General features: G+C 38.2%; 1 protein-coding gene across 1 annotated transcript; it reads right to left on the bottom strand.

Moving 5' to 3' along the window:
- Nucleotides 1-3,313: 3,313 nt before the first annotated feature.
- LOC128628715 (Fc receptor-like protein 3) lies at nucleotides 3,314-12,628 on the bottom strand (the record flags this gene model as incomplete). The annotated part of the gene is made up of 9 exons (XM_053681499.1): nucleotides 3,314-3,502; nucleotides 3,884-4,000; nucleotides 4,246-4,494; nucleotides 8,301-8,567; nucleotides 8,946-9,263; nucleotides 9,581-9,856; nucleotides 10,036-10,320; nucleotides 10,955-11,221; nucleotides 12,382-12,628. Coding segments are annotated over 9 exons (2,073 nt in total), but the record flags the coding sequence as incomplete, so codon positions are not given.
- Between the last annotated feature and the right edge of the window lie 579 nt (nucleotides 12,629-13,207).

Here is a 13,207-nt window from a genome sequence, read left to right as displayed (position 1 = left end):
AATAAAGGATTTATTAATGGTAAGAGCTGTCCTTTACTGTTATTTAATATGAAACCAGTTTACTGTGACAATTTTGGAAGGAAAAAAAAAAGCAAGAATAAAAAAATAAATAAACAACGCGCTCTGACTTGGAGCCTGGCGATTACCGTAAAACCCCGTATATGTTCACACTACAGTTTCTACCGCGGTCGCTTAAAATGCCCGCTTTCTTTAATCACTCCTTTTTAAGAAAATTATGTGACATTTTCACAGAGTTGCAGTTTAACATTTAGCTCATAAAGTAGCCTAAATTTAAACCCCTTAAAAACTGATAATGGCAGAAATGAATCTTCCAGACGAATCGACACGTTTGAACCGACTCTCTCGGAAAACCGTTTCAGTTGTTTGAAACGCCACTCAACAGCGACACCTTTTGGCTATATACATTAATAACACAGCTAGGCAACGTGAGGTGCAGTATATTCATTCGTATTCATTCATCTTCAGAACCTGTGTGAGAATTATCCTGGACACACACACTTTTATTATAGAGGTTTATTCTACGCCTGTACCTGCTCTAAGAATTCAATAAATTACATTAAACACTTATTCTTCTGTTTATTCTTACGCCACCCCCCCCCCACCCCCCCAATCTTTCATTTTCAAAGATAAACTTTATACAGGTGGGGGATGTGATTTTATTTCTCACAGGATTCATTCATTTTCACGTGATCACATTCACACATATGGACTTGAATTCACTTGTAAAACATTAGTACAATTCTACCCACATAATCTAATTTTAAAAAATATGAACCAGTAACACTTCTCTACACAAAGTTAAAAATATATATATATATAAACTTACATAAAATCTTATAGTCTTGTTCTTTAACTTCCTAAGAAGCAGAGAAAACTCATCAATGATTAAAGGCCACAAAAGAACAATGAACGAAAATCTGAACCATGCTCAGAGGCATCAAGACACATCATCATAATTACAGATCACACATCAGTTTGAAATCATAGCTCCTAATTAAATACTATATTTTAAAACAGTGAAATATGATTTTTTAATTTTATTCAGAGAGTCAGTCACTTCAAATAACACACAGATCTGGAAGATAGTAGATTTTAGATTCTACACAGAACACACAGTACAATGAACATCTACCCAAACAAACCTATCCTAAAACAACAACAACAATAACAATAACAATAATAATAATAATAATAATAATAATAATAATAATAATAAGTTGAAGAAATAACTAAATGAACATTTCCACCATACTTTGCGTCCACAGATGGGTTAGCTCCAGGGCACTTGGCATTTGTTGGATAAAGCCGTAATACAGATTCTCATGTCCTAGCATTTATTTATCTCATAAGAGATATGCGGAGAGAGGGCTGGGCAGGATGTTTTCACACAAATTTGAAATACTATTTTATTATTTGTATTTGATGGTAGGAGACACAAATCTGTATGGATACAGATGGACACAATAAAATAATTTATTTGCTTGGTGACAGTGTCCTTTAAACTGACACTGATACTGATGGTGTACAGTGGACACTCGCCAAAGAGATGCTCTACTGCTAGAAATTCTCAGCAGCACCAAATGAAGCATTTACATTCTTATCCAGAACTGCTAACATTTTTTTCATATGAGCAGTTGAGGGATAAGGGCCTAGCTCAAGGGCCCACCAGTGGTAATTTGGTGGTCTGGTTGGAATTCATGACCTTCTGAGCAGTAGTCCAACACCTTAGCCACAGAGCCACCAATGTATCTGCTGTGAACAGTTCACATGTCATTCAGAAGTGTCTGATTTGTCAAAGAGGAAAATTGAGTATGATTGAGTTTTTTAATTAATTGGCTAATGTTTTATTTAAACTCTACTTTTATTAAATGCTTTTATTTCTTCTTTTAACTGACATCTGTTTTTACTGTTTTATATAAATGTCACTTTGTAAAGCATTTTGAACTACTTTTATATGATGCTATATAAATAAAGATTTATTATTACTATGATTATTATGATTATTATGATGATTATTATTATAATTATTATGATTATTATTAGCATTTAAACAGCAACGACACATGCCCACAATTACTTACTTTGCTTACTATTCTTTTCTTTCCACTCACATTATTATTGCAGCTAATTCATCTCTAATTTTTACATTTAAAATTTTTAATGTAATTTTTCATCATGGTTATACATGTCAAATATATGTATATATATATATATATATATATATATATATATATATATATATATATATATGTGTGTGTATATATATATATATATATATATATATATATATATATATATATATATATATATATGTCAAAAGTTTAGACACGTTTATTATTTTAGACAGACCCCTAATTTATTTATTTTTATTTATTTATTCCCACATTTTAGAATAATAATAAAGTCATCAACACTCAGGTGTGACACAAATGTACCTATGGGAATTATGTTGTGATAAAAAAAAAAAATCCAAAATAAATCAAAATAATTAAATATTTTATCATCTTCAAAGTAAACGTCCTTTTTGCCTAGAATTTCCAGAAATGTATTCTGGGCATTTTCTCACCTGATTTCTTGAGGAATTTCTCTGAGAAGCTTTTTAAACAGTATTAAAGGAGTTCACACCTACGCTGGACTCTTATCGGCTGCTTTTCAGAATATTTCACTCCAAGTCACCCGTTTAAAAATCCTTTTTTTTGTAAATAAAATGTTAGTTTTTTAGTGAAAGAAATTAATTCGTTGGTACGATTATATTTTTGTCTACAACACCGATTTCAAACATTTAATCATACACCTTCAGATCAAAAGGTTTTTAAGATCATGAGAAACATTTCAGTCAAGTGTCTCTAAACTTTTGACCGGTAGTGTGTATTTATAGAGTACTGTGCAAAATGTCAGTATAGAAAGTCAGTAAAGAAAGCAGCATATTACATAAGAGACCACTTTTAAGAAGAAAAAAACACATTGAAAGCTGCTGGATGCTCAATAGAACTTACAGCTCATTTCCTTATAAAACTACACTAAACCTACCGGAGACTACGTTGTTTTTTTTGTTTTTTTCAAGCAAAGGGCCGTCACACCAAATATTGCCTTTGTTTAATTTATTACTGTTTACTGCTCTTTATAATATTCTTTTAAATGGATAAACATCTAATTCAATTATTTTTGAAGGCATATTTACTCTGCAGCATTTCTTTGCATGTGGCTTTTGCACAGTACTCTCTCTTTCTCTCTCTCTCTCTCTCTCTCTCTCTCTCTCTCTCTCTATATATATATATATATATATATATATATATATATATATATATAATTTGAACACATGAGGAGGTGTGTAGACTTCAGAACAATAAAAGTGTATAGTGAATCATTAATAAAGTGACAAATCAATATTATTTCACAATCACAAAACCTCTTTTTTTATAGATGACCATTGTTCACTCCTCTATAACAGCGTTCTGTTTGTTGTCTTCCTCAGTCTGAACTGTCGAATAAAGAAATAAATAAGAGTTCACATAAAGTTTATTACAGGTATTTATGAAATAAAAGTCCTCAAATGGCATTTGATATTATTCTAAGCACAATTCCTGAGCATGAATATTTTTTAGGAATGTACTAAGAGAATGCTGTGTTTGAAAATAAACAGTAATTATATTAATAATGTTGATCAGTGACTCTCTTTTAATTATAACATCCCATTTTAATGATTGCCTAAAGCCATATCAACATCCTGCCTTCTAAATCGTACAAAAATAGCTTCATTACATAACACACATTTCCATGGCAGCGTAATGGAGTTTACAAAATCATTCAATATCCTTCTGCACTATTTCTGAATCATGTACGTGATTGAAAATGTTCTTACCGCGAGCTCTGTAACACTTCACTGCCAGAATGATGGTCAGCTGCAGATACACAGAGACTGTCACTAGACTACTGATCAGTCTGAGCACTGACATTGGAGCTTCTGCATGTGACCGACCTGATACGGAGTAAAATAATCATTATAATATTGTGTAAGATAATATTCTTAAACACTCCACATAGTCTAAAGATAAAACTAATCTTATTAATAAAAAATGCTGTTACTGGAAAATAATCAACTTCAGGGTGGAAACAGTAACTCAGATTCACACTGGGCTGCGTCACATCACCTCATCATTGATTATTTTCCCATAACCCTGTCAGGTTTACTTACTAAATAAACTAAATAAAGTGATTTCTCACCTCTGACTGAAACCCAGCTTTTCGGTGACTCTCCTCTCTCTGGGTGTTTACAGTGGTAGAAACCTTCATCTGACTTTGACACAGTACTGATGGTCATCTCTCCTGTAGTCTTCTTCTGCAGGACGGAACCATCTTTATAGAAATCAACACCAGAATCTGAGATATTTGAGTTGCGAGATAAACAATGTAAAGTCAGAGGATGTCCCTCAGTCACAGGATGGACAGGACTGTCCAGGATCACATCACCATCTGTAGGAAAGAGAAAGAAGACACTGAAATCAGAAAGTGTGTAAAATACAATAATGATTTTAACACCGAGAGCTACAGTAAATCAGTGGTAGATATCAGAGAGAGTGTACACAGTGCAGCGCTCACAGAGTCTTCATGTGTGAAGGAGAAGATAGGCTTAAATGCCAGTGTGACAGGGTAAGTGATTTGGCTGTCCTATTGGCTCTGCTTGGGATATAGGTTCGGCAGATCAATAGGATGAGAGCTACCCGATTATTTAAGGACTCTTATTTTGGTAAGCAGATAGGTGTCTTGGTGATTCCGAGTCCCTCGCTCTCCTGGCATTCCGGCTTCCCGCTTCCGGCTTCCCGCTTCCGGCTTCCCGCTTCCGGCTTCCCGCTTCCGGCTTCCCGCTTCCGGCTTCCCGCTTCCGGCTTCCCGCTTCCGGCTTCCCGCTTCCGGCTTCCCGCTTCCGTTCAGGTACGTTCAGGCTTTGTCACGGCGTAATCAGGTGAGTACCTCAAGGCTAATTTGTAATTTTTATAGTCTTAGAGCAGCGCTGGTGGTGCGTGCATTTAGGCGAATTGGTGCCGGAGATCACATAAAGTGATCGCAACATTTAGCCAGTGGTTGAGTGATATGTGTATGTGTATGTGTATGTGTATGTGTATGTGTATATGTATGTGTATGTGTATGTGTATGTGTATATGTATATGTGTATATGTGTATATGTATATGTGTATATGTGTATATGTATGTGTATATGTATGTGTATATGTGTATATGTATGTGTATATGTGTATATATGTGTGTATGTCGAGCCGCCGTACCTGTGAGTAATTATACAACTTCGTGTCTGGTGTTTGTTCAATCTAATGGTAACTGCACCTCTCCCTTTTTTCACATTGGGACTTGGTAGATTTAGGATGACTCTCTCATCTTTGTGTTAAGGTGAGAGTGGGGAGTTGAGCTAAGTCTTCTCTAAGACAAATCTCTAGTCGAAGACGCTACATGTGACGCCGCTGCTGTTTTGCTTTATTACTCCAATAATTGTTTTGCTTAATGTACTGTTTTGCTTCATGGTTTTATGTATTTTGTTTTACTTTAGTTTTGGATGTATGTCTGGTTTGTATTATAACCACATATAGTAAGAAAGTGAGTAGTCTGAGAGTGGTAAAATGAGTGTTTCCTAGCCTCAAACCTGTTTCAGGTTTGTTGTTCCATCTAACCACTTTACTACTGAGAGGGTGTATGTTAAGCCTTACTGTCTCCATGCTATAGTGGCCATAATTGTCATTTGTACTGTTTACCATAATTCTGGTTCTGCTTGGGTGTTGTCAACTGCTCCCATTTCTTGTGGTATTCTCTCTTTGACTCTCTGTTGGTCTTTTGTTGAAGTCGATTGAATAAAAACATCAGATCTGTGTCACCCTGTCACGATCTCCCCTTTACTTAGAGCTGCAGCCTGCAGTGCGCTTGGAGTGCTGGAAGGCGTGCGCGTGTACGAGCCAGGTGTGAGAGTGCTCAGCGAGCACACGCTCTTCAAATGTTGATAACTGTGACATTGTTTACTATGGACAGGTGTGTTTGTTTTGTTTCTGTTCTGTTTCCTCCCTGTTTACTCATTGGTTGTTGTTGTTGTTCGAGGATGTTCTCATTGTTTTCAGCTGTCAGCACTTAATGCTGATTATGTTCGGGATATATACCCCTCGCCTCACGGTACACTTTGCGGAGTATTTTGTAGTTAGATACATTCAAAGATACCTTGATAGTTAGATAGTTTAGTTTAAGGAAGTTTAGTTTTCTCGTTTCCATGCTTTTGTTTCCTGCCTCTCGTTTCCCAGTTCCCGTTTCATGCTTTGTGTTTTGACCTCATTTATTGTGACCTCGTTTTGGATTTCCCCAAGCCCGGCGAGAAGCAATGGCTATGGTTCCTGTTGTCCCGGTTTTGCGGTCCGGCACACCAGTGGGCACAGCATTTAGCAGCCATGGGATCCTGGGGACTGGAAAGTGTCAATCTGTTTGTGGGACTGGTCATGAGGGTGTACAGCTGCCCAGAATCCTGGGCGATCTTTGAAGATTTTGTGGGGCAGCCATGCCTCATAGTTGAACCGGACGTGCCATTTACGACATATGATCAGCAGACTCACATGGCAACCCCAGAGCTCCAGCTGGAGACCTATGAGGTGATCTCACCTGCTGAGCTCCAGCCAGAGGTCAACGTGGTGACCTCAGAGCTCCAGCATGAGACCCACAAGGAGATCTCACCTGCTGAGCTCCAGCCAGAGGTCAATGTGGCGACCTCAAAGCTCCAGCTTGAGACCCACGAGGAGGTCTCATATGCTGACCTCCAGCCAGAAGTCAACATGGCGACCTCAGCGCTCCAGCTTGTGACCTCCGAAGAGGTCTCACCTGCTGAGCTCCAGCCAGAGGTCAACGTGGTGACCTTAGCCCCAGAGTTTCAGCCTGGGACCAATGAGGGGGTCTCAGCTCCAGAGCTCAAGCTTAAAGTCAAGTTCCTGCTAGAGGTCAACGAGGTGACCTCCCAAGTCATGTTCATGCCTGAGGTCGAAGAGACTGCCAACCCAAGCTCTGCTCATGCTAAGTTCCTGTCCCAGGTCGAAGAGACGGCCAAGCCAAGCTCTGCTTACATGAAGTTCCTGTCCCAGGTTGAAGCTGACGTCATGACCAACCAGGTTCCAAGTTCCGCTCACGTCTGAGTCTGCTGACATAGACAACCAAGCTCTGCTCACACACAAGTCTGTAACACAGCCAACCAATTTCAGCCTGCAAAGTCAATGGAGGACGACGCTCCGCCTTCCTGCTCAGCTGACGACGTAGTTCTGCTTTCGTGCTCCACTGAGGACGGCACTCTGCTTTCCTGTTCCACAGAGGATGGTGCTCTTTTTTCCTGTTCCGTTGAGGACGGCACTCCTACTTTTCTGTTCTGTTGAGGACGCCGCTCTGCTTTTCTGTTCCGCTGAGGACGCCGCTCTGCTTTTCTGTTCCGTTGAGGATGGCGCTCTGCTTTCCTGTACCACTGAGGATGGTGCCCTGCTTTTCTGTTCCACTGAGGACGTCACTATGCTTACCTGTTCCGCTAAGAATGTGGTTTTGCTTTCTTGCTCCGTTGAGGACGCCGCTCAGTCTCCTGGTTCACCTGGGGACATTTTGCCGAGGGGGCCAGGATCGCCAATGGAGAGTGTTTTATGTCACGATCTCCCCTTTAGTCAGAACTGCAGCCTGTAGCATGCTTGGAGTACCGGAGGGCGAGCGCGTACACGAGCCAAGTGCATGAGTGCTCAGCGAGCGCGCGCTCTTCGATTGTTGATAACTGTGACATTGTTTACTATGGACACGTGCGTTTATTTTGTTTCTGTTCTGTCTCCTCCCTGTTTTCTCATTGGTTGTTTGAGGGTGTTGTTCGAGCACTTAACGACGATTACGTTTGGGATATATACCCCTCGCCTCACAGTACACTTGGCGGAGTATTACATAGATACATTCAAAGATACCTCACTAGTTAGATAGATAGTTTAGTTTAACAATGTTTTCTCGTTTCCATGCTTTTGTTTCTCTACTTTCATTTACCAGTTCCCGTTTCATGCTTTGTGTTTTGACCTTGTTTATTGTGACCTCGTTTTGGATTCCTGCCTAGCCCAGTATATGCCTGTTTGCTGATCGCCCGATCCATTGCCTGTTTTTGACTATGCCTCTGTTTCACAATTTGGATATATATATAATTTCAACAATTCAGTAGATTCTTAGTGTTATCTTTATTCCTGTATATTGTACATGCATTACTGATGAGAACATTGAAGACTCACGATGCACTGTGATGTTGACAGGATTACTGCGTCCTCCAGATTCAGACTGACACCAGTAAACTCCAGTGTGTGATGTAGAGAGGGAGCTGATGTTACATGTAGATCCTGAAACTGAAGGACAATCAGACACTGTCTCACTGTGTGTGTATCCTCTCACTGTCCATCCAGTAGAGTCACTCTGGTCCTCACAGCTCAGTGAGAGAGAGTCAGCAGTAAAGTGTTGAGTTCTGCTGGGATTGATGATCAGAGACACTGGAGGAGATTCACCTGAAACACACATTATAATCCAGATCTTATTCTGAAAATTAAAATATATTTAGATGTAATCGTGATGTTAATTTCACTATACAGTTTAGTAAACATGTGTGAAATAGCCACAGGATTAATATTTGCTTTGTTTAGACAATGATATCCAAATAAAAATCTACTATCAGGTGCTTATTCAGCTGCTTTACACATTCCTCACTAAGCAGTTTAAATATAAACAGTTATTACACAACACATTAGCACATATACAACACCTAATATTAATAAATATTAATGAATACTAATTAATAAATATTATTTATCTATCTGATCTTTCATTCAGATATGCTACATTTTGATACACTCCAACTCAACACTATTGTTGATTTATTTCCTCACCAGTGATGCACAGTGGCTGTAGGTTACTGTCCCGTGTGTGAAAGACTGGTTCTCCTCTCTCTGCTCTGCACATATAAACTCCTGTGTGATTCACAGTAACAGGACTGAGAGTGTAGGAGCCTCCAGATCCTCTGCTGCTGTCTGAGAGGAGCGCTGTACTGTACCTGAGGGAACCCTGACTGTCTCTGGAGGGAATCTCTGTGTACCAGCTGAATGTCCAGCCTGTAGAGGAGTGTTTAACCTCACAGCTTAGAGTCACTGAGTCTCCTTCAGTCAGCCAGCGCAGTGGAGACACACTCACTACTGCCTCTGCTGCATCTGATGGACAACAAATGTAAAATAAAATAAAATCATACAGAGTGATAATGCTCTTACATCTAAATAATTTTATTTATTTATTTATTTATTTATTTATTTAACATTTTATGGAATTTGGCAGATGCCCTTATCCAGAGCAACTTACATTTGTCTCATTTATACAACTGAGCAATTGAGGATTAAGGGCCTTGCCAAAGGGCCCAACAGTGGTAGCTTGGCAGTGCTGGGGCTTGTACTCCTAACCTTCTGATCAGTAACCATATACATATAATTAAACATATAATCAATAACAGGATAAAACAAACTCACACACTCACCTGATACAGTGAGTGTAACAGCATCACTGATCTCTGAGCTCTGAGAGTCACTGCTTCTCCTCCCTGTGCAGGTGTATTTACCTCTGTTATAATTCATAACTGAGCTGAAGCTGAACTCCTGTGTTGTGGGGTATGGGTAGAGTGTTTTATCATTCTTATACCAGCTGTATTTCCACTCAGTGTCTCCTCCTCCCTGGATTTCACATCTGAGAATCACAGTCTCTCCACTGAACACATGTTTATCAGGCTTTATGGTCACCACAGCTTTAGGACTCTCTGCAGAAACATAATTTTATTATTAACAACACAAATGCAAACACACTTCAATAATGTACAGTTCTAATATGACAACTGCTGTATATTTAAGAAATTAGTGATGATGCAGTGTATATTTACATAATAATATATAAAGTCTGTTAAGAAGTGGCAGTGTTTTGCAACCTGTTTTCACTCACCAGTAACATTTACCCAGAGTGCATCACTGTAGTGTGTGTAGTAGACTGGGTTTCCTCTTCCAGCTCTGCACCAGTACTGACCTCCATCAGAGACTCTAACTGATCTGAAGATGTAGGAGTCTGTTTTAGCTTCAGCTTCAGTCTCAGTCTCAGTGCTCTGTGTGGGTTTGATCCAGTAAAACTTCCATCCAGCAGACTGCAGTTTCAGTGTACAGGACAGAGTCACGTAGTTTCCTTTCAGTACAGCTCCTTCACGACTTGGTGTGAGTTCAGGTTTAGGTTTTTCTGCAGTTGGAGATGAAACACACAGTTCAGGATGTTAACTGTTCATGTTCTGTCTCAGAGTGTTTAACACACTAATCACTACTACAGACAAACACACTATTACTGATACACTGTAAAGACTCCTGTCATAGACAAATTATTCATGAATATCTGTCAAAATATTTTATGGTATTTATCAAAGTAATTTAGTTTTTGTGAGAGTAGATTTAATGTGAAGTACATTGTTCTCTTATTCAAGTAAAAGTGTAAAGACAAAATGTACTGCATTATGTTTGACTGTTATTTAAAACGTCCTTCAATGGAAAATATTTGAACCAGCAGAATGCATTTTATTATTTCATTTTACACTTAATGCAATAATAATAAAAGAAGCGATAATTTGCCATTAATATTATTTATTATTGGATAAACCTGGGACATTTTCATGTTCAGCATTTTGCAGCACATTGAGTCAGCAAATAAATAAAAATCACATCTTTAGTCTTCATCGACTGCATTTCACATCATCTCAAAGTCTAACATGTTTACTGCATATCACACTTTGTATGCATATTGTGCAGCTCTAATCTACACCAGTACTGAGTGCTGAGGTGAACCTGAGGTTAATGAGTACTGAAGAGATGATCACACTCACCTGATACAGTCAGTGTAACAGCATCACTGGTGTGTGAGGAGTGTGAGCCTCCTCTCTCTCTTCCTCTACAGGTGTATTTACCTGCATGAGATGTTTCAGCACTACTGATTCTGTACTCCTGTTCACTACTGACACCAGAACCATCTTTATCCCAGCTGTAGATCCAGTCAGAGTCCTCTTCATCCTGTATGTCACATCTGAGAGTGACAGTCTCTCCTCTGTACACCTGTTCATCAGGATTTATGAACACCACAGGTTTTGGGAGCGCTGTACAAAGATAGTAAAATATTTCCTGAAATAATTAGCATGTTTTTGATTGATTGGTTTTCATGAGTGTGGAGAGTTTAGAAGATTTTGGAGAAGAATGTAACATTACACATGTAACTCTGAAAAATATTTTGGACAAGTTATAACCACTTGCACGAAAAAGTCCAGCGTCTTCTACAGATCCTGATTATAATCATTTGGTATTGTGTTAGATGTATTTATAGTAACGCATTATTCTGATTTATTTAATAAAATGAACAGGAGATTAAGATTTTTAAAATAAATAATTGTTGTTTTTTTAATCCATTTATTTGACATCACATTTTATTCTGTATAATTCCATGTTTTGGTCATTGGTAAGGAAGCAGACTGGAACAAAAGAAAAAAAATCCTACAATTATTCGAGATCCTGATGTGATCTGGCTCCAGGTCTCTTATGTATGATTTCCAAAGTGATTAGTCAGCACTTATAGAGACAAAGCAGGTGATTTATTTACAGTGTAGCTTTAAGGCCTCTGGTATCAGACACACACTGTACATTCTTTCTATATTGATCATAATTTAATATTTTAAATTAAAACTGGGTACTGTTCGGCTGTACTGTACTGTCCTGTGTTGTTAGCACACGTCTGCACGTGCACTTTATGTAGAATGTTTGTAGATCTTATTTAGTTCTGTGTCGTCTCATGTGGTTAGAGTGGTGTTTTATGTAGAACCATGGTCCTAGAGGAACGTTGTTTCGTTTCACTGTGTACTGTACCAGCTGTATCTGACTGAAATGATAATAAAGCTACTTGAACACGCTGTACATTCTTTCTATATTGATCATAATTTTATATTTTGTAGTGAGTGTTTCAGCACTAATGTCTGTGTTTCAGTTACAGTTATAAACACCATTATGAGTCTGATTAACATGAGTGCTGTGTAATTATAATTTCCATCTTTCTCCTACCATGAGATTTATTATCCCTACATAACACTGATATCTGATCGTCTGTGTCTCTTATAACAGAGATTCTCTTCCTGATGAATACACACTCAGCTGTACTTTACTTTAACTTTTGCTCTCACTGTTCATGAAGGACATACGTTATAAATATCTAAAATGTAATAAGAAATAACTTAAAACATGCAGTGAAAGTGCAGAAACCATGACGTACCTCTAACTGTAACTGTAAATGGATCACTGAGCTCTGAGTCGTAGTTTCCTCTGCGTGCTTTACACTGATACACTGTTTCTCCTGCATTAGAGACTGTATCATGGAGTGTGTCGGTGTCTTCAGCTACTTGGACTCGATCTTTGTACCAGAGAAAAGTCCATCCATTAGACAGCAGATTACAGTTCAGAGTAACTCTGTCTCCAGTGTAGACGGAGCTCTGAGGATTCACTCTCACAGTCAGTTTGGGTTTTTCTGTTGATATGAAATGATGATGATATTAAAGTTTTCCTCTTTACAACATAAACAATAGTTTTATCATCTTAATCATATGATTTATGTCTATGGCTGTGGCACAGGTGGTAACACACTGATGGAAAAGTCAAAAAGCAAACACACAATGTCAATGTAAAAACAATCTTCTCCACCTTAATACAAATCCAGCATGTACACAACATGCAATAAAATATGTATAAATCACCTTGAGCTTGTCCGACTCGGATAAGTGAAATAAGCACTAAAAAGGGAAGAGGAACAGAGAATATGATGTAACGCTGACTTGTTTCTTTTCTTTAAGAAGACAAATGAGAACAATGTCATATACTGCAACAAAAATCTATATTTAGTTTCACTTCAGCTATAAGAAATGCAATATATCGACCTGTTTCAATAATGAATGGTGTTTAGAAAAAGCTATTTTCACTCAGGTCACTATGCTGCTCATTACTGTCTCATGTTTAATCTGATCCACATCTGCTAATCTGAAGCTGGATTACAACACTTCCTTCTCTGTGTCTCACATACAGGACTAATGTGTTAAACGATGTGT

This window comes from Ictalurus punctatus, chromosome 7 (assembly GCF_001660625.3).
Source record: "Ictalurus punctatus breed USDA103 chromosome 7, Coco_2.0, whole genome shotgun sequence".
NCBI classification, from domain to species: domain Eukaryota; kingdom Metazoa; phylum Chordata; class Actinopteri; order Siluriformes; family Ictaluridae; genus Ictalurus; species Ictalurus punctatus.
Note: the sequence above shows the minus strand (reverse complement) of the source record. Positions and strands in the feature narration are given on the sequence as shown.